At 52.2% G+C, this 21,236-nt stretch overlaps 1 protein-coding gene and 1 long non-coding RNA gene across 7 annotated transcripts; one reads left to right on the top strand and one right to left on the bottom strand.

Annotated features, from left to right (window-relative positions):
* Positions 1-32: 32 nt before the first annotated feature.
* On the bottom strand, positions 33-6,354 carry ZNF446 (zinc finger protein 446). Of its 6 annotated transcripts, none has more exons than XM_007505672.3 (7): positions 6,216-6,354; positions 5,394-5,525; positions 4,909-5,310; positions 4,687-4,828; positions 3,959-4,053; positions 2,500-2,584; positions 33-730 (listed from the first exon to the last, which is right to left on the bottom strand). In XM_007505672.3, the coding sequence occupies exons 2-7, from the start codon at positions 5,451-5,453 to the stop codon at positions 57-59; spliced, it is 1,458 nt and encodes a 485-aa protein (XP_007505734.1). In that variant the 5' UTR covers positions 5,454-5,525; positions 6,216-6,354; the 3' UTR covers positions 33-56. The 6 variants fall into 6 exon arrangements, with proteins under 6 accessions (XP_007505734.1, XP_007505736.1, XP_007505738.1 ...); XM_007505674.2 differs by having other exon boundaries at positions 6,162-6,245; XM_007505676.3 differs by lacking the exon at positions 6,216-6,354 and adding an exon at positions 5,994-6,107.
* Positions 6,355-7,173: 819 nt separating this feature from the next.
* LOC130458794 (uncharacterized) lies at positions 7,174-16,413 on the top strand. Its single transcript, XR_008918173.1, has 3 exons — positions 7,174-7,311; positions 7,431-12,187; positions 15,330-16,413. It is a non-coding gene; the product is annotated as an uncharacterized LOC130458794 (long non-coding RNA).
* The last annotated feature ends 4,823 nt before the right edge of the window (positions 16,414-21,236 follow it).

Below are 21,236 nucleotides of genomic sequence, written 5' to 3'. Positions count from 1 at the left end.
CCCTCCAGCGAACCAGAGGAATGACACGTGGAGAAAGGCGCCAAGGGGTTTATTACCTACAGGGCATCCCCCCTCGGGTGGGCCTTCTTGTGGATGACCAGCTGCGACTTCCAGTCGGAGCTGCCCCTGCACTCGGCGCACGGGTGCTGCTTGTCGCCCCCCGCGTGGGCCTTCTTGTGGATGACTAGCTGGGACTTCCAGTTGAAGCCCCTCCCGCACTCGGGGCACTGGTAGCTCTTGTCGCCGCCCGAGTGGCTGTGCCGGTGGTTGCGCAGCAGGGCCAGCTCCCGGACGGCCTGGCCGCACTGGCCCCCACCGCCGGCCCCGGCCCGGGGCTCCCTCCTCTCCTCCCGCGGGCCCGCGTGCGACCTCTGGTGGATGACAAACACGGACTTCCAGTCGAAGCCCTTCCCGCACTCGTCACACAGGTAGGGCTTCTCCCGAGCGCCCGGGCCGGGGCCTGGAAAGAAGCCTTTGTCCCTGTCCGTCCACGGGGACACCTGCTCCGGGGGGCCCTGCAGGGCCACCCCGCCTCCACAGGCCCCTGCCGCTGCCGACGGGGCTTTGCCTTTCCTTCCGGGGCTTCCTGGGTCAGCCACAGGCCAAAGGCCTCTCCCTGAACTGGCTCCTGGCCCGGCTCCCTGGCCTTGTCGGGGAACTGGGTGCGGAGATGCCTGGGGCCTGGCAGCATCCCTGGAAGGACACTCCCTGGGCTTCTGGCCCCTTCCTCCTGGGGGGAGAAAGAGAAAGGCCTTGGCATGGGGCCCTGGACGAAACTGCCCCAGACCCAGGGCTGTGCTCACTCGGGAGAAGGGCCTGTGGGTGGAGGGGATTGGAATCACCTGGAGCTGGCCAGCCACTGTCTCCATTTTGGCGAGCCAGCACAGAAGAGCCAGGCCCCAGGGCAGGCCCACACATGCTTAACAAGATTGAGGGAGCCCACGGGCCTTCCTTGCCTGCCTGTTTGGCTGCAGCTGTTCTTTCCAGGTCCCCACACCTGGACCCTCTTTTGTCCCTTTTTTGGCCCCCAGTGCCTGGCAGGTGATGGACCAACTGCCTGAGACCCCTAGCCCAAAGCGGGAAGGGCCCCGGAGCCTTGCGAAATAGCCCAGGTCAAGACCCACAAGAAATTCCCACCATTTCTGGGAGCTGCCCTGGGGGGGCAGGAGGGTCTGTGGGCATGTGGCTGCCCAGCAAGCTTCGCTGAGGCTCCCCTCTAGACAGCCCCCCCCTTCCTCTTCTTGACCTTCTCCGCCCTCGGCCCCATGGCCAAGAATTCAGAAACCCCCTCTCCCCCTTCTGTTGAACCTCGAGTCCCAGCATGCTGCTGAATGAAGTTCTGTGTGATCGCCCAGGCCTCTCCCCAGCGAAGCCTTCCCCCTCTGCCAGCCCCGCACATGCCCATCCTCACGCCTGGCACTCGGTCCTTCCTGATCCTCCCCCACCCCCGTCCTGGCCAAAAGCCATCTCCTCCTCGGAGCCTGCCCTGCCTTCTCTTGCAGAGGCTGACCACTCCCTGCTCCCCCAGGAGATGGTGACGGCAGGCTGGGATTCTGCTTGATCGGGGCATTCCCAGGCCCTCCTGCAGGGACCTCCTGAGCAGAGGCTCCCTAGGCCACATTTGAACTCAGGCCTTCCTGCTTCCAGGCACAGCACCCTGTCCACTGGGCCACCCAGCCGCCAATCAACGTCCGTCCGTCTGTCTGTCGCTGGCTGGCCCTCACCACTGTGAGAAGGGCTGCAGCGGGGTCCGAGGGACATGAAAAAGGGCCGGGCCACCCTCTCAGGGGCAGGGGCTGAGGAGCGAGCAGCAGCCACCTGGCCTTCCCAAAGCAGCCAGTCCTCGGGCCTCGGCTGTCGCTCATCCTCCTCACTGACAGTTCGGGCAGCCCGAGACCAAGTAGGCCCAGCTGGCTGCCCTCTGCACAGAGGCCCCGATAACGCCGGCCACTGGACACGGGACGTGGCCAGGAAGTGAGGGGAAGGCCCGGAGTACCTGCCTGACCTCAGGGGCCCGAGCCTGGACGTCGGCCTCTGCCACTCTGGCCCCTCCGGCCCCCAAGCCCTTCTTTTCCGGAGAGCCCGTGCCCGAGGCCAGAGCCGGCCCCACCGCCGGCCCAGCGTGCCCAGCCAGCCTCTGTGAGTGGGGTTGACCCTGGAAGGGCGGCTTTGAGAAGGTGAGATACAGAGCAGGCTACCCAGCCGCCTGAGGGTCCGGCTGCGCCTCGGCCTTGCAGCCTAGAAGCAGAGGTCGGCACTGGGCCTGAGGCTGCCACTCCTGAATCACAAGCCCCGGGCGTGGGGCCTCGTGAAGGGCCTCCACGGGGGGAGCCCTCCGTCCAGCCTGTCCAGGAGCCCAGCACAAGCAGCCTCGGCCCGCTGCCACGCGGGAGCCGCCCATGAGGAAGCCAGTCTCCTCCCGGAGCCTCCCCCAAGGGCTTCTGGGAATCCTGGAGGCCAAGTTGTGCCAGGACCGACCCGGGCAGGAGCAGCTCTTACCTAAGGACACCACCGAGCCGTACTTCTCGAGCATGACGTCCCAGTACAGCTCCTTCTGCGAGGGGTCCAGCAGGCCCCACTCCTCCTGCAGAAAGAGCCGCAGAGGCCGCTCAGGGAACGGCCGCCCACTGGTGGACGGTCCCTTCGGAGGGGCCCCAGGCCGGGAGGGAGGAACGCGGTGCAGAGGATCATGGGAGGCTCGCCGTGGAGCAGAGGATCATGGGAGGCTTGCCGTGGAGCAGAGGATCATGGGAGGCTCACTGTGGAGCCGGATGGCCCAGGAAGGAAGCCGAGGCCTTCGAGCCACCATCCTGCCCGACTCCACGCACTCGGAAGAAATCCCGGAGTGGACAAGGAAGCCGAGGGCACTGGGGTGAAGTGACTTGGCCAGGGTCACATAGCTAGCAAGTCCTCCTGACGCCAGACCTTTCCCCTTCCCTGGTTTCTCAGGCCCACTGACGGCTCCTATGTGTGGTCAAGGGGCAGGTCCTGACCAGAGCCAGCGAACGGGCACCTCCTGCAGCCGTCTGCCAGAGCCAGAAGGAAGCCATAGGAGCAAAGGGAGGGGCAGGGGCCCCAGGAGAGGCTCGGAGCAAGGCGGCGGGCGGCCCGGGGCATTAGCCTCCACAGACGGAGGAGCTTCCGGGTCAGAACGCTGCCTCCAGGCTGTCCGCCATGCTTCTCAACAGACGGAAGTGGCCCTGAAGCCCCAGAGGTCCTCTGCCACCCGATCGGCGAGTCCTTCCCAGCCCCCGAGCCCTCCTGTCCTCGGGCACAGACGACCCCCACGCTGCTTTGGAGACTCTTCAGGGTTTGGGCTGCAGCAGGGGATGGGCCTCAGGGGCACCAGGGGCGGCCCCACTCTCAGGGGTCACCCTTCTCCCTCTCCGACTGGCCTGGGCAGCCTAGCAGTCATCTGACCCACTGACCCGCCTGGCCTTCCTGCTGACCAGACCCTCCCCCTGCTCTCACCGGCACCCAGACTTGAGGGACAAGAAAGCACGGGAGAGTCAGGCCTCTGCTCAGCCTCCCCTCCCACCGCCTCCACCAGGGTGGCCTCCAGGATGCATCCCTTGCCGCCTCGTCTCCTCCTGCGGGAATTCTATGCTCTTCCGTGGGGTCACTGGCTGCCGCTGAGGGCGATTCTGCCCTGCTCCCCAGTCAGGCCCGGCCAGGTGGGGCCCGCCAGGGCAAAGCAGGAGCAGCCGAGCCTGGATTCAAGTCTTGAGCCCCATGTGGGCACCTCAGAGGAGGCCGAAGAGCCCAAGCTCTAATCTGCTGGGCCTCCCGGCAGCGGCTCCCGGACCTTCCCTGCCGGATCCCTCCTCCTCCTCTCTCTGCCCCATCTGGGGCACCCAGTGGGGGGGAAGGGGGGGCTGCTGCTCCCTGAAGGGCCAGTCGGGGCCTCCCGGAACACCTTGGGGAGGGGCCTGCTGGGCCAGGAGGGTTCAGAGCTCACCTGGGATCCCGAAGGCAGGGAGGAGGCTGCCCTCTCCGTGTCGGCGTGGCCATTCCCTTCCGGTCGTCGGGCAGGAGTCTGGGCAGTGGGGGCAGCTGGGAAGGAGGTGGGGCAGGTTAAGGGCTCCTGTCCAGGCCTCCCTCCCTCCCTCCCCTGCAGGCCTAGCCTTAGAGGGCACAGAAGTCTGAAAGGACCCGACCCTGCCCACACCAAGCGGGGAGGAGCCCAGCGCGACCAGTGTTGGAGTAAAGCAGTATGATGCCAGGAAAAAGCTCCCTGACAGCCCCTCCCCAGGAGCTTCCTGTTAGGCTCCTCCCCAGCAGTGCTTCCTGTCGGGCCCTCTCCCTCCTCCCCACTTCCTATCAGGTCCTCTCCCTCTCCCCAGGCGGTACTTCCTGTCACACCCTCTCCCTCGGCAGTACTTCCTGCCACGCCCTCTCCCTCTCCCTCCTCCCAGGCGGTACTTCCTGTCACGCCCTCTCCCTCTCCCCAGGCGGTACTTCCTGTCACACCCTCTCCCTCCTCCCAGGCGGTACTTCCCGTCACGCCCTCTCCCTCTCCCTCTCCCTAGGCGGTACTTCCTCTCACACCCTCTCCCTCTCCCCAGGTGGTACTTCCTGTCACGCCCTCTCCCCAGGCGGTACTTCCTGTCACACCCTCTCCCTCCTCCCCGCCTCTGGTCCCCGCTTTGAGGAGCTGCAGTTGGAGGCGGGGCCCCTGGCGCTCACTGGTGTCCTGAGGCCCGCTGGGCTCCTCTTTGATGCCCAGGGAAGTTTCTTCTGTGGCGTCGGGCGGAGGCCGGGCCTCGTCCTCCTTCTGGCCTCTGCTTCCCGGCGAGAGGCCTTCCTGGCTCAGAATGCGGCCCATGATCTGAGGGAAACGGGGCTGTGAGGGGCCTCCCGGCCGGGCGAGGGAAGCCAGGCCTCCCTCCCGGAGCCTCCCCGCCTTACCCAGTGCATCAGGCGGGCCGGGTTCCTCTGCAGGCCTTCCACCAGCCCCACCACTTCCTCGGCGCTCTGCGGCGCCTGCTCCCGCACCCACGTGCGGATCTCCACGGGAAGGATGCTCAGGAACTGCTCGAGGACCAGCAGCTCCAGGATCTGCTCTTTGGGGCTGACCTCGGGCCGCAGCCAGAGCCCGCAGAGCTCCCGCAGGCGGCTCAGGGCCTCACGGGGGCCAGAGGCCTCCTGGTAGCGGAACCTCCGGAAGCGGCGGCGGGAGGCCTCGGGGCCGGCAGCCCCCTCCTCCTCGTCCGGCCGGAGGCCCAGGCAGCCCAGGGGGCCGGGCATGGCCAGGCCTAGGCGGGGCTCCTGGCCCTCCAGGGGGGGCGAGGACAGCTCGGGCCAAGGATGCTGCAAGAAGAGAGGGCAGGTGGAGCAGGGGCGGGACTGGGAGCCCGGCCGCCCCAGGGGGAGAGCCTGCAGGCCTCACTCACCAGCTTCTCGGGGGGTGCAGGGGCCGGCAGGAGGCCTCCGGGGGGGCCTCCCAGAGACATGGGCCTCTAAAGCAGAGGCGGCGCGGCTCCTGGGGACGGCTCTCCTCCTCTTCCTCTGCCCAGCTTCCTCCGCTGTAATGGGGGGCGGGGTGAGCACCCTGGGCCAGCCCGGGAGGCTCCCATCCCCACGGCATGGCGGCACCCCCAAGCCGGCACTGTCGAAGGCGCCCGGCCCCAGCCCGGGGGGGTCCTTCCCTGCCCCCCAGAGCCTCGGTTTCCCCCAATGTCAGACCCCGGCCTGTGTCCATGGGAGCTCTAGGAGAGAGAGAGAGGAGGCGCTCCCCCCCACGTCAGCTGGTGTCCACAGAAGTTCTAGGGGGTCAGGGGGCTCCCGGGCCCCACCACCAGCTCCTCCTGCCCAAGCTGGCCCTCGCTCACCTCCCTCGCCGGTACCCAGCCTACACTTCCCGAGAGGCGACCCAGGCTGCGCGCGCGCACCAGCCTTCTACTGCGCCTGCGCCAACTAAGGCATCGCTCACGCAGGTCTAACCAAGAACTACATTTCCCGGAAGGGGCCGCGCCACAGCCGCTCCACCTCACCCCCCCATCCGGCCTTTGCGCAGCCGCCGTTTGCTCCAGGTCAAGGAAGAAAAGCCGGGCAAAAGGCCTCGAGGGGCCGGGCCAGGGCGGGGGTGGGGGTCAGGAGGTGGAGGTGGGTGCACGGGCTACAAGGGCACCAGCAGGGCCGGAGGACAGCTGCCCGCTCACCCCAGCAGTTCCGCAGGGACCCAAGAGGCCGCAGCTCGCACAGCCCGCACTCACCAGATGCCTCCGGCCTCGACGAAGCGCGCTGCCACTGCGCACGCGCACACACGGAGCCGCGAGGCGACTCTCCTGATCGAAGGGTGGGCGGGATCCAGGAGCGCCATCAGCCAATTAGAACCCGAGCTCCTCCTCCCTCAGCAGCCTCGGCCCCAGGCCAGCTCCATGGAAACCGGCAGCGCGTCATTCCCGCCCACCGGGTCGCCATGGCTACGGCACGAGCGTCCCCAGCAGTGCTTTCTGGGAAATGGCGTTGCGGAGAAACGAGGACGCCTCCGGCTGCCTGGCGGAGCTGGCTGAACTGCTCCGGGAGCCGTCTCCTCCGGTGGGCGGGCCCTTCATCCTGCCTTGCCTCGGAGCCCGTTTGTTCTTCTGTGCCATGGGGCCTACCGGTCTGGCGTACCTTCCTTCCCCCGGGACTGTCCTGAAGCGAGGCCCCCCCTAGGCGTTGGCTGAAGTGCTGAATACCTGGGTCCCATCTCCCACCTTCAAGCCTTTGCCCAGCCTTTCCTCCACGCCTGGAATGGGCCCCTCGGCGATCCCGACTCAGACAAAGGCCAGGAAGGTCCGCCCTCCCAGAGCCTCCATTCTGTTGGGGAAAACCGACACTTCCCCCAGACGGGCCTGCTGGAGAGCTCTGGGCTGGAGTCAGGAAGCCACTTCCGGCTTTCCGGGACAAGAGCCCCTTCTGCATCCGTCTTGGGTTAAGCGTGCAAAGGGGGGAGGAGCCCATGGCAGGACCTGCCTTCCACTGCACTGATTTGCAGGCTTCTGAGCCAGAATCTGGGCTGGGCCGGGCCCTCCGTGCCCAGAGCACCTCCCCAGCACCGGGCTCCTGTCCCTCCCGAGGGGAGAAGCCCCAGACCAGGAGACGGTGGCACCCGAGGGCAGCCTAGGTGCAGGCATGGCAAGATGGCGCCTGGGGCTGCCTCAAGACCACCAGCCAGCTTGTTGGAGCCAAGCAGAACTCCTTGGGGCCTCCAGCTCTGGCGGATGAGGAAACTGAGGCCCAGGACTCCAAAGCCTCCTCCTTGGAGGCAGGAAGCAGAGCCTGGAGTCAGCGGGCATCTCTTGGGCTTTAATGCCATCATCTGAGGTGAGACTCTTTCAGGGGAATCCACTTAGGTCACCTCCCAGGGCAGCTGGGCTCTCCAGTTGGCACTGTGGGCTGGCTCACAGCGGATCTCGCTATTCTTTTCCTCTTTGCTTTATCAGGCCTAAGTTCCGGATCAGACAGACCGGCTGGCCGAGAATCTCGGAGCTGGAAAGGACCTCCCCAGTCTGGGTCTCCAGGCCATCCTTGAGTGGAGTGTGTGTGTATGTGTGTGAGTGTATATGTGAGTGTATGTGTGTATGAGTGTGTATGTGTGTGTATATGAGTGTGTATGTATGAGTGAGTTTATGTGAGTGTGTATATGAGTATGTATGTGAGTGAGTATGGGTATGTGTGTATATATGAGTGTGTGTATGAGAGTGTGTATGTATGAGTTTGTGTGAGTGTGTATGTGAGTGTGGGTATGTGTGTATGTGAGTGTGTGTATATGTGTGAGTGTATGTGAGTGTGTGTGAGTGTGTGAGTATGTGTATGTGTGTGTGTGGTTCCCCCAGACAAAGTCCCCTAGAAGGAAGCTTGTCTCCTGCCTCCCCAGGAAGCCCACTCCATTGCCTCGGATGGCCTCTGCAAGTGCCCCTCTGTGACGATGAGGCGTTCTGAGGAAGGCAAACAGTTGATTATAACCAATGAACCAACAGGGCAGCGATTTCTCTGGGTCCTCAGAAACCCTGACGCTTGGGCTCAAGGATCCCTAGCTGGTCTGGAGAGCTCATGATGCATGTATTAATTAGAATCTTGAATCTTTGGACTACATTTCCCACAATTCCCTTTGCCTCCATCATGAGGGTTGGCAATCCCCGATTTGGGCCCATACCCCCAGGGTCTGCTCAGTCAGAAGTGACCAGATCCAGTGTTTCTCAAGAGAGATTCAAGGGCTTGGTGCCATTGGGAAGCAGACATATCTAGAAGCCTAAGCTGGTTTGTATTCACCAGGCAAGATGGAACACCTACTCTCACCCTGGGAGTGATGGCAGATGGATGGAGCGTCCCCTGAAGTTCCTGGGAACCAAGGAATGAGTCCAGAAGTTGAGGGATGAACCTGAGCCTCAGCTCAAAGCCCCAGAGTAGAAATAATTCAGCAGAGTAGAAATTCTCTCACCTCTGTGGGCCAGTCCCACTCCCAATGGACCACCTCCTCAGCTCCTGGAGGCTATTGCTCCTTGCTCTCTGCTCCTCTTCTCTTCACCCTTCTGGTTGGCCTCTTTGAATATGATTATTATTTTCAAATGTAATTTCAGATTCATTTTCATTAAAATTTGTAATTTCTAAATTAGTCACTGTAGGATGATAAATTTCAGCCTCTAGGTTCAAATTAGATGTTTCTTCTAAGGAAATATGTACCATATAGCTATTCAAAGAATTAACTTGTTCATGTGGGGTTTTATTTTTTTCTGTGAGTGTTTGCAGGTCTTTTCCAGCTCCATTAACATCATTTGTAATAGTAAACTAGTGCTTTGATTTTCTGCTACAGTCCTTTTGCTGTAGGGAATTGAAATTTTTTTTCACAGTGTCTTTCACCAGCTCCTGTTTAGGTATATATGAGTTTTCATAACTTTTTATTGTACAAAATTCAATCCCTGTGCCCAATCTGCACCGAAAAAAGTTTTCTAAGTATGTTTTAATTTGTTTTCTACTTTTTATGAGTGGTTACTATACAGTGTCTCTCTGAGTCTCCTATTTCAGTTTGTATCTGAGTAATGATATTTTAACTTCTTCATCTAGCTCCTTCATTTATCTCTTTTTCACTTGGTATTTTGCTTGGTTTGCTCTTACCATTACTCACAGATTTAGTTTTCTGCATCACCTGTGCATTGTCCCTTTTCTGTTTTCTCTTTTGTTTTATACCAGCCTGTCTCTTACTATTTGCACCTCTCTATCTCCATGCACAAAACTAAATACATTATGGTTTTCGCTTCATAAGTCCTTTCTTACAATATCTGCATAATTGGGCTTAGTTCCTGCATTTATAGCTTCACACATTTCCTGAAGGTTTGATGCTTCCTGATTTGATCTTGTAACCGCCAAAACATGGTTGCCAAAACTGTAAATGTTAAAAACTGTAAAATGCCAAACTGTAATGGTTTTGGCCAAACTGTAAAGGATAATTTTTGTGTTTTGACTTAAAATCAAAAATAAGTGGTCGCTATGGGAAATTCCCAAATATGAAAAATACCCAAGTCATCTGGGGATTTATGAAGATTTTAATTAATATAAATGAAGGAATTAAGGGAAGGAGAGAGAGAGACATAGAGAGGGAGAATAGCCAAGCAGTAGAAAAGGGCCTGGGCCATTTGGCCCAGGCCTGAGCCTAAGGGAGAGCAAGTCAGTCTTTATCACTCACCAAAAGATTGTCTCCAAGCTGGGTTCTTTCACTCCGAACTGAAATTAGCCTCCAAACTGAATTCAACTGCAAACTCAATTCAAAATATCCTCACTTCAACTCCCAACTCCAACTCCAACTAACTTCAAATACGACTCCCAAATTCAATAAGCCCCTTCCTTTTAAGGAAATTTAAAGAAATCACCTCCCCTAAATTTTTACGTCTACCAATCACAGTAGATGCTTTTTCCCAGGACTGCCCATTCTTAGTTCTCATCTTCTTTTGTTCTCACCTTCTCTGGTTAGATTAAATCCACTGCATACTTCACACCTCTTTTTTTAAGCTCACCTTTTGTAAGTTGCTTGACCTTTTAGTGATTAATTTAACCTTTATAGGTACTTATCACCTTTTTGTAGTAGATCTAAAAAGAGACCTAGTTTAAGGTTCTAGCTTTACTATAAGCATGAGTTAGGGACTTTTCATTGTTCAATTAGGAGTTTTCAACTTTATCTTCCCCTAAGGCATTGTCTGAGTAGGGTGGAGTAATTTTAAAAGTTCTCAATACATTCCTGATCAAGTACCTCCATTCTTAAAAATGGGGAATAGCTTAATCAAATCTTCTGAAGTAGAGTCTGAGTAGTTTTAAGATTCAAAATCTTAAAGTGCAGTGTTTGCAGCAGGTATTTTTCTGCTAATTATAGTGTTTTATTTGTGTGTTCTTGTTGTTAACTTCACATTTTTTTTTAAGAAAACAGTCTTTTATTAGGTGTCCAGTTTTGTGACAGAAAAAGCATTGTCTGGTCTCCCTTTGTACTTTCCTTTGCTGATAGGAAGTTTTGTGTATGTTTTGAACGTATTGAGATTTTTAATTTCTTGGATCTCTTTTTCCTTTAGGCTCTGTTCTGTATCCTGTAATTTCTGTTTTAATTCTGATAACTGTCTATTCTGATCTGTGTGACTATCATAAAGATATGATGCAGAGTCTCAAAGCTCTGAAAGATTCACTGAATCATATTTGGGGAAATAGTTCTTGAAGAAATTCCCAAGGTGTGGTGTGAACCCTCTTAAAAATTGTCTTCTAGACTCTTCAGAATCTGTCTCTATTCCCATGATAGCCTCTGAGGTCTCAGAAAGGCAGTCTCTGAATGTGGATAGATGCTCACACTTTTCTTGGACCATTTTGTGAAATTTACCCCAAGCATTTGACTTGGAACAACACATCTTGATTGCCTGGAGCAAATCCTCCCTGAATTTCCTCAGAGAGGTCATTCATACCAGCTTAGAGAAGTAAATATCCTCTCTATGCTCCTCAGTTGGCCAGCTCGTCAGGGTGCTCTCAGATCTCGTTTTGTCTATGAATTTGGCGATGTTCATGGGGGCTAAATAATTCTGCCAAAAAGAACTTTGTGTCATCAAAGCTTGTTTCAAAAATATGAAAAGCCCTTTTTAATTCCTTGTGAGATCTATGAGGCTCTGAGATAAATTTTGGGAATCTTTTCTTGATAGAATCCAATTCTGTGTTGTGAATTGTTTATGGACTTTGGAGTATAACACTCCAGCTGTGTCAGAAATCTTAGTAATGTCCTTTAATGGAAAAATTTTCTCAGCCTCTTTGTTTTCATTAGTGTCCTTGTCCTTGCCATTTCCCTGTGCACCCAACTTGTTTTTCTTGGCCTTCTTTTCTTTATCCTTTGTTACATTGTGTGCCTGTCCATTTCCATTATCTTTGATCTGATCTAACCCCTTTATCTTTAAAAATTCTAAGTAAGAGTCTGTATTGTAGCCTTGGTAAAAATGTAAGCCTGAGTTAGTACTTGCCATAGGATAGTATCTTTTAATGGCAGGTTTAGTATAAAAGTGGTGGTATTTTTTAGGCACTCCATAGTTTCTAGTACTATAGTGTAAAAATAGACTCGAATTCAGGACTCCAATCCCCAGAATCCTTTTATCCACGTCCCCAGAGTGCTTTGTAATCACACTGAATTCTCGCCTGGGTGAGAACACAAATGATTATTTAAAGGAGTTCTCTGCCTACTGAGGGGTCTTTTGGACTTCCGTTTTGGAGCAGACACATCTCTTCCATGACATGAAATTATCTTGTCTAGGCCTCTCTGGCCTAGGCATGTGCTTTCTCATTTTGTATTTTCTTTAATCCTTAATCTTCAATGAACCTCATAAAATATAATACTCCTTACAGAGAGAGACTAATTTCTGCCTGCCTCAGTCTCCCTAAATTTTTATCTTTATACTAGTGGTCTTAGTACTACCCCCAATAGGCGGCAATTATTGCCAACACTATCATCCCACACGCTATTTGTTTGAGCATCTTGTCTTCTCTCTTTGGCTTCCTCTCCAGGATGTGGGTACAGTCTATTCAGGGAGCCCAGCTGTATTCGGGGACTATTTTAAGGGGAGGATGACAATTTCAAGCCCAGATCGGCCAGTCTCCTTCCTCCCCTCCCCTCTCCCTGTCCTTCCTGCCTCTTCCCCTCCCCCTAAGTCGGTCCTTCTGCTGGTATCACTGACGTCAGCTCAGAGTGAGTATGTTGGTCTGTAAGACAGATCAGACTCCCTTTTCTAGGTTTAATTAAGGGGCTTATCTAGGAGGAGGGAAACGCAACATGCTGAGGGGAGGGAGGCTTTGGGTCCCCTAGTCCTGGGCTGATTCCTGGGCTGGAGGATGGTGGGACTGTAAACCTTAAAATTTCTTAGACTTATGAATGTTGGAAATTTCCCCATTGGGAAATTTCATACTTGAAAAATTTCCTACTGTTAGTAAGAACTCTATTGGAATGTGAAACTCCTTGGCATGGGAGGTTCCTCCTCCTCCCTACTTAAGACTACTTTAGGACAGAAACCTTTTGCTAAACAATGGAAAGGGCTTTGACCTATGCTTAAGCATAGAACAGGAAGTTCTTTGAGTCATGATTGATTTTAGAATTGATACAATAGAGATACTTGGAATGACAGAACCAGGTCTTGGAACTTCCAATCTCCACCCTACTCAGAGTAACAGGATTTAGGAAGGGCTGCAGCAAAGATCAAGATTTAATTATTTGAGAATATGACCTTCAACAGACATGTGCAAAGGAAACAGACCTCTGGGCGGTCCTGGGTTAAGCTAGAGCCACCATTGGCACAGGGAAGACATGGACAGTGATTGGTAGATGTGAGAACTGAGGGGAGGGGATTTAGATGGTTTCCTTAAAGATAGCGGGGTCTGAGGACAGGAGAGGAGGTTTGGCTCTGAGAGGTTTGGCTCTGAAGGAGTCTGAGAGGAGAGAGGTCCTGGAGGGAGAGTTCCTGGAGAGGTCTGAGAGGAGGGCTTGCTCTGAAGGAGGCTGGAGGTGGAGGCCCCTGAGACTGTTTCTCCATTTTGGTCACGTGAGTGATAGGGACTGATCTCTTTTCTTTGCCTCAGCTATCTAAGGGCTTGGGCCTTTGGCCCAGCCTAAGCAGAGGGGGTATTTAAGCCCTATTCCCTTCTCTCCCCTTTCTCTCTCTCTCTCTCTCTCTCTCTCTCTCTCTCTCTCTCTCTCTCTCTCTCTCTCTCTCTCTCTCTCTCTCTCTCTCATACCTTTCTTCCTCCTGTTTGTAATTAAAAACTCCATAAAAGGTTGACTGCTGACTTGAGTTTTCATTTAGGAATTACATAGCTGAATTCCTTGGCGACCTTAAATTAATATATATCAGTCTTTTAAAGTGATTTCCATGTCACAGGACAGAGTTCAGATGGAGACCCAGCCAGTGGACATTGCAGGGAGAAGGCAGAGAGCAGGACTGTCTGTCCCGACACTGGCCTCTATCCGGGGCCCATTCTGGCGGTGCTTCTGCAGTGTTATAATTAAAATGGTTGAGGTCTTAAACTGTAGTGAGTTAAAATGGTGGAAGATATAAATTGTGATAGATATAAGAGAGGGTGAGTAAATTTGAGCTCAGAAAATATGTTTCACTACAGTGTCTTGGTTTTTAAATCAAATATAAGGTGGTTGCCAGGGAAATATTCCCAATTATTCAAATACCCAAGTCAACTGGGTTTTATAGAGATTTTTAATTAATAATATAATGAGGAATTAGAGAAAGAGAGAAAGAGTAGGAAAGGAATAATTATGAAGGGCCTCAAGCCAATATGGCCTAGACCTGAGTCTTAAGAGAGAGAGAATCAGTCAGTCAGTCTTTTAACACTCACCACAAGGTCTGCCTAAACAAGGATTCTAGTGACACCAGGCCAGCTCCATCTCAGCTGACTTCACCAGAGAGCCTTCCAGCCAGAGACTGTTCCAAAGGGCCTCTCTCCAGAGCCTCCAGAGGGACAGAGTCCCCTTAGAGGAGCTCCAGCGAGACCTCCTTAGAGATTGTCCTCCAAAGGCTTCCCTTCTCCAGAGCCTCTCTCAAGAGATTCTTCCCAAGCGATCCTCATCAGAGATCTTCCAAAAGGATTTTTTTTTCTTTCAAGAGATTCCTTTTCTTATATAGGGGGTTTTTCTCCCATGTCACCTCCCCTAAGTCCCTACATCTACCAATCACTGTAGATGCTTTCCAAAGGCCTGCCCATCTGAATTCCTACTAAGTTGACTAATCCCCTCAGTAAGTCTGAACCAGAGAAAACACAGCTGAGTCAACTAATCCCATTAAGAGAAAACTTGCCCGACCCTTTTAGGTACCTAGCATCCCATTGTATCAATTCTAAAAACAGGCCTGGCTCAAAGAACTCCCTGCCTCATCATAAGCATGGGTCCAAGGACTTTCATTGTTTAGCAAGGAGTTTTCTCCCCTAAAGCAGTCTTAAGTACGGGTGGAGTAGAGGTCCTCCCATTTCTGATCCTGGCGAGTTCTCACATCAAAATGGGGAATGTTCCCAGCAGGGAATTTGTTCCAGTGGAGGATTCCCCGATGGGGAAATTTTTAACATTCACAAGTCTGAGAGATTTCAAGATTTACAGCAGCCTTTGCTGCGGACGCCCTGTCCCTCCTTGGCCACAGCATAGCATAGAAGAGGGAGGCTGGCAAAGCCGTGCATGCTTTCATGGACACCTTTGCTGGGCGGGTCGGTAAGAGCCCCCCCCCCCACATGCCCCCCCCCATTAGCCTCGAGGAGGGGGTGTTGGGGGAGAAGCGCGACCATGAGCTTTACACAGCCGGGCCTAGGCTGAGCCTCAGCAAACCCCACGCGAATCCACGTGGCCCTGGGAGCACGCAGGAAGTCCTCACCCTTCCCAGACCCCGGCTCCCTGCACCTTCCCCAGTGTTGGCCCGGGGAAGCTGACAGGCTCTGAGCTCCCACAGAGCCTGACTGGGGGGGGGGGCTCCCTGGCTGTGCAGGGGGGAGGGGGGGAGACTGAGGTGTGGCTCCCTGGAGAGACCCTCTAAACCCTGATCCCACCTAGGGGTAGCAGTCTAGCTCAGAGGACTGAGCCACACCTAGAGACGGGAGGTCCTGGATTCAAATTCTGACACTAGTTCGGAAAGCCACTGGCAGTGAGGAGCTCCCTACCAAATGCCCCTAAGGCCCAGCCCCCAAACCTTGAAAACACATGGCCATGGGCTTTACCTCTGGGGGAGGGGAAAGGATGGAAGTTTCCCCCCAAAACATTCCTTAAAGACTGGCCATGCCCACCAGGGCTTATCTACAATTACACCAATTTTTCCCTTCTTTTTCTCTTTCTCCCTAATCTTTAGGAACCCCCACCCTACTCTCTAGTGTCCTGCCCTCCACCCACAGGTGAGAAGTAAAAACTGCAGGCAATTTAAAATACTACTACTAATCTGGGGTGTATGGGGTGCTCAGGGAAGGGTAGGGGTGTATGGGGTGCTCAGGGAGGGGTAGGGGTGTATGGGGTGCTCAGGGAGGGGTAGTATCTCTGGTATGGAGGGCTTGTCGTGCCCTCCTAGGGCAGCTCTCCAGCCTCTGACCCCCACCTGACACCCAGCTCTCACTGGTGGCTCCCAGTAGCTGCTAGCATGCGGCAGCGGCCACACCCCGGACAACGGCTTGGACAGGCCGACTAAACCTTGGGAGGGTAGCCATCGGGTCGTCGACCCCTGGTGAACCAGGGCTTTGCTCACCCAGCATGTGAAGACTGCTTCGGCGGAACAGGTGGAAGAAAGCAACAAGAAGGTTCAACGGCTGAGAGGGCAACGCAGCAAAGCACTGTGGAGTGCTCAGGGCGTGTTGGAGCACAAAGGACAACACGGCCATCCAATGCAGCTGAGGAAGTCTCCAGGTGTAACGACTCTTCGTGCCGCTGGACCCAGGCTTGGGGCTGTCTCTGTGCATCGACTCTTCCACTTAAATCTCCTTCACGCACAAGTGTCTGTGCACACTCGCACACAGACAATCGCCATCCCCGGCTTGTCGACGGTTAAAAAGGTGTGGCTAGCCCCTGGTATAATCAGCACAGGCTCTAAAGTGTCTGCAGCTTGTCCCACTCAACGGGCTTTTCATGACATGCTTTTGGTGGGCACCCTCCGGCTTACACACCTTTTGAGCATTTACAAACGGACTTATTACCGCACCCAAGGTTGGGTATTATATATTTCATCTGGCCACAGTAGCGCTTGTTGCTAAGATGCTCTTAAGGGAGACTGTCCCTTGCGTTGGCATGCCAGCACAGGTGGATTCAGACAGGGGAACTAATTTTACTAATTCTTTCTTGTCTCAGATTAATTCTTGTTTCAGGGTCACTCACCAATTCCATGTACCCTAATACTCCAAGGTCTCAAGCCATGAAGAAAGAATAAATGGTAATCTTAAAAATAGGAATGGAAAATTATGCACTGAGACTTCCTTGAGATGGCCTGAGGTTCTCCCCTCCAGGGGAGATCTACATGTCTCACCATTTGAGATGCTTTTTGGCCATCCCACCATACAGGCTACATCTTTTTCTCCTGCATACACACCATTACTGGGGGGGGGGGGGGGGGATATTTCCATTGCTCCTTATATTCAGGATTTACAGGTCAAATTGTGAGAACTCCATGACCCTGGAGGAACTCAGCCCACCTGGAAAGGTCCATTTCAAGTACTGTTAACCACTCCATAGGCTATCAAAATTGGAGAAAAGAACTTTTCATTACTTACATGGATACCTTCTATTGACTGTTAAATTTATGGCTGGATTGAATATATTTAATTGGTCACCAGGGATTTAGTTACTAAATCCCCAAAATGAATTATTAAAGTTAGAATGGAATTTATGGTACTTTATTTTATAATAAAGGGAAGATATTAAGGAAGAGAGAAAGAGAAGAAAAGGGGAGAGAGAGCTTCCAGCTTCCTCTGAGCCAGGTAGGAATTCAGAGGCCCCAGCCAGGGGAAAAAAGTCTCAAGACAATGGGAAGGAACAATGGGCCTTTCTGGAGGCATCCAGAAAGGTCAAGGAAAGGAAGTCAGTCTTTATACTCACCACATGTCAGTTCGATTAGCAGATTCTTTATCAACCTCAGCTCCAGAAGAACTGCTTCTTAAAGGAGGTTCCACTCCAAGTGTGAGTCTTTACTCTGTGTCTCTCTCCATTCCAAGTGTGTATTTTTACATTCCTCCGTTTGATCCTCTGGGGAGGACTTCCCCAAAGGATCATAAAAACATAATCAATTTAAAGATGACAATAATTTGAGGATAAGAGAAAAAAACCCCAATAATTGCTGGACACATTGACAAAAAGCCAGTTAGGGGGTAGGCAGTCCCCTTTGGCATGAAAGTATACATACAAATAAATGTTCAATCAACTACACCCAAAGTTCATTTTTGTGCAGCTTGTGGTCTGGAGGCTTCTTCATGGTGTCTTCTCCAACAGTTCAGTTTCTGGATTCAGAGAGGTAGCATCTTTCTTTACCTAAAATTCTTCTCAAAAGGAATTTAAACTTTGTAATTTAAATGATATTTTTTACACCTGCCTACCTTCCTCACTCAGACTTCTGGCTTGGAAGGGAGGAAAAAACTAACACAGCAATGGCCATCAACACCCAAGAACTACAATCTTCAACTACCAAAGAGAATAAGAAAAAGCCCCTGACCCTCAACAGTTTCTATGGAGAAAAGCAGCAGACTACAGAGGAGACAGCAAAGGGTAACAAACAAGCAAACACACCCAAACTTTCCCAAAAAAATGGAAATTGGTCACAAGCTTTCAAGCAACACAAATTTGAGTTTAAGAATCAAGTAAGAAAGATAGGGGAAACTTGGCCAGAAAGTGGGAAATAGTTAAAAAAGAAAATGATAGTTTAAAAGACAGAATCTCCCATTTGGAAAAAGAAGCCCAGAAATCAAATGAAATGATAAGCAAATTGGAGAATAGAATTGACCTGCTAGAAGCCATGAAAAGCAGGATAGATCAAACCAAAAAAGGAAAATTAAAAGATTATAGCTGAAAATCAGTATTTAAACACTGTATAATTGGACAAGTAGAAGCTAATGATCTTATAAGACATCAAGAATTAATTTGATTTGAAAATTTTTACTTAATTTAGAATATTTTCCACGGTTACAAGATTTATATTCACACCCTCCCCTCCTCCCACCTCTCTCCTGGAGCCGACGAGCAATTCCACTGGGTTTTACATGTGTGATTGATCAAGACCTATTTCCATATTATTAATACTTGCATTAGGCTTACTGCTTAGAGTCTACATCCCCAATCATATCTCCATTTACACATGTGATCAAGCAGTTGTTTTTCTTCTGTGCTTCTACTTCCACAGTTCTTTCTCTGGATGCAAATAGCATTCTTTCTCATAAGTCCCTCAGAACTGTCTTGGATTATTGCATGACAGCAAGAATTAACAAAACAAAGTCAAAAGAATGAAAAAATAGAAGGAAATATGAAATATCTCATTGAGAAGATGAATGACTTGGATAACAGGTCCAGGAGAAACAATTTGAGAATTATAAGTATACCTGAAAACCTAGAAATCAACAGAAACCTTGACATCATATCGCAAGAAATTATCCAAGAAAACTGTCCAGATGTTCTTGAACAAAAAGGAAAAATAGGCATTGAAAGAGTCCATAGATTACTCTGTACATTAAATCCTCAAAAGACAACCCCCAGGAATATAATTGTCAAATTCCAAGCTAAGGAGAAAATATAGCAAGAAGCCAGAAAGAGACAGTTTAGATATCAAAGAGCACCAACCAGGATTACACAGGACCCAGCAGCCTCCACAGTAAAGGACCACAAGGTTTGGAACATGATATTCAGAAAGGGAAGAGAACTGGGTCTACAAACAGGGATCACCGACCCATCAAAACGGATTATATACTTCCAGGGAAATGTATGGGCATTCAACAAAATAGAAAATTTCCAAGTATTTGTAAAGAAAAGACCAGAACTAAACAGAAAATTTGATGTCCAAATACAAAATTCAAGAGAAACATGAAAAGGTAAACAAGAAGGGGGGAACTTTTTTAAGGTCCTTTGTAAGGTCAAATTGTTTATATTCCTATATGGAAAAATGATATTTGTAACTCTCAAAACTATGTTCACCATCATAGTAGTTATAAGAATTATTCATAGAGAGAGGTTGGGGTACTAAGTGGTTTAAGATATGTAAAAAAGAAATGGGGGGAATAGAAGATGGCACCAAAAAACTTGAAGGATTAAGAAAAATAGGATAAATTATAACGCATAAAGAGACCTATGGGAAGGTGAGTGGAAGAATACTATTATAAGAAGGAGAGGAAGAAAGGGCTAATAGGTAAAACTTAAACCTTATTCTCAGTGGAATCAACGCTGAGAGGGAAAAACATCTAGATCCATTTAGGTTTCAAATTATATCTTACCCTACAGAGAAGATGAGAGGGAAAAACCAAGGGGGGAGTGGGGTGAGGAATACCAAAAAGGAGGGTAAGGGGGGGAGAGAATTTAATAGACCCTAAAGAAAAATAAGGGGAATTAGAAGGGAGGGGACAGGAAGGGAAGTAAAATAAGGGTGGGGCTTAGGGGGCCTGATTAAAGGCAAAACACTGATGTAGAAGGAAATAGTGAAAGAAGGAAGGGCAGGACTAGGAGAGGAAATAAAAATGATGGGGAATGCACAGGTGGGAATCATAACTCTGAATGTGAATGGGATGAGCTCGCCCATAAAATGGAAACAAAAAGAATGAATTAGAAACCAAAATCCTACCATATGTTGTCTACAAGAAACACACAGGGTAAAGGTAAGAGGCTGTAGCAACATCTATTGGGCATCAACTAGGAAAAAGACAGAATTCATATCTTACAAAGCCAAATGGAAGATAATTAGATTCTGATAAAAGGCAGTATAGACAGTGAGGAAATAACACTCAACATGAATGCACCAAATGGTGTAGCATCCAAATTAACAAAAAATTCTTTTTAAAAGAAACCATTTCCTTCCATCTTGGAATCAATACTATTTATTGGTTTTAAGGCAGAAGAGTGGTAAGGGCTAGGCAATGAGGGTCATTGCCCAGGGTCACCCAGCTAGGAGGTGTCTGAGGCCAGATTTGAACCCAGGATCTGCCATCTCTGGACCTGACTTTCTGCACGTGGCCCATCTCCAGGCAGTTGAGCCCACTGAGCCGTGGCTCCAGGCCCCAACCCCAGCCTGCGGAATCAATGGAACAAAAGGGGCTGCCTGCGGCTGGGCAAAAGCCAGGCCACCAGATGCGTTTTCTGTGGCTTGTCTGCAGAGCCGGGCATCGGGCTCAGTCAAGGGTTCTCCCACTCCCTCGGGGCGCCTCTTCTCTGGGCCCAGACCGTCCGAGGAGAGAACCTTGGCCTGAGCCTCCCCAAGCCCTGGCACGGGGGAGCCCCTTCCTTCAGCTGAAAACGGGGTCAGGGAGACCGAGAACACCTTTGGGGGCCACGGGGCTCCCTCGAGTCAGGAGGCTCCTCCTGGCGGGGGATGCCCCAACGTGCTCCCGCTGCCCTCTGCCCCATCCCCACACTGCCCCCACTCGGAGGCCTCCCCATTCGGACCCCTTCCTCTGCTCCTGGTTCAGCCTAGTGGAGATGTCACCCCCTGCTGACGTCGTCCCTTCTCCCCTGCCCCCCACCCCCTCTCTGACTCTCCCCCCTCCCTCTCTCTCTGTCCCCCCTCCCTGTCTGTCTCTCTGCCTGTCTGTCTGTCTCTCTCAGAACCCTGGTCTTCCCCCAGGTTGAACCCAAGACAAGGCAAAGCAAGTCAAGGAACATTTATCAAGCACTCATTGTGCCCCAAGTCCTGGGAATACAGACACTGGGGAGCCGATGGGCCACCCCTTCCATGAAGCTCTGGCTGCTCCCCGAAGGCAAACTCTTTCTCCCTCTTCAAATCACTCTGTGTGTCCAATGTGAACCTCAAGGGGGTGGAAGGGTTCTGGGAGGGCCTGAAGAGAGCAGATCGTCCAAAATGTTACAGATGGGGAAACCGAGTCCCGGGAAGAGAAGGGGCTGGTCTGGGGTGGGACGTGCCTTCCTAAGTTCTGTGTGGGCTTGCGGCCATCCCACTGCTTGCTTTGTGCCGCAGGAGGTGACAGAGTGCTTGGAGCAGGCGTGGGGAGGGTTCCCCTTCCCAGACTGATGGGGGAGGGGCCGCCCCGCAGCGCCACTGCCCACAGGCACCCTTCTCCATCCGCTTGAG

Source organism: Monodelphis domestica, chromosome 4 (genome assembly GCF_027887165.1).
Source record: "Monodelphis domestica isolate mMonDom1 chromosome 4, mMonDom1.pri, whole genome shotgun sequence".
Taxonomy (NCBI): Eukaryota; Metazoa; Chordata; class Mammalia; order Didelphimorphia; family Didelphidae; genus Monodelphis; species Monodelphis domestica.
This window is presented reverse-complemented; position numbering and strand designations above follow the sequence as displayed.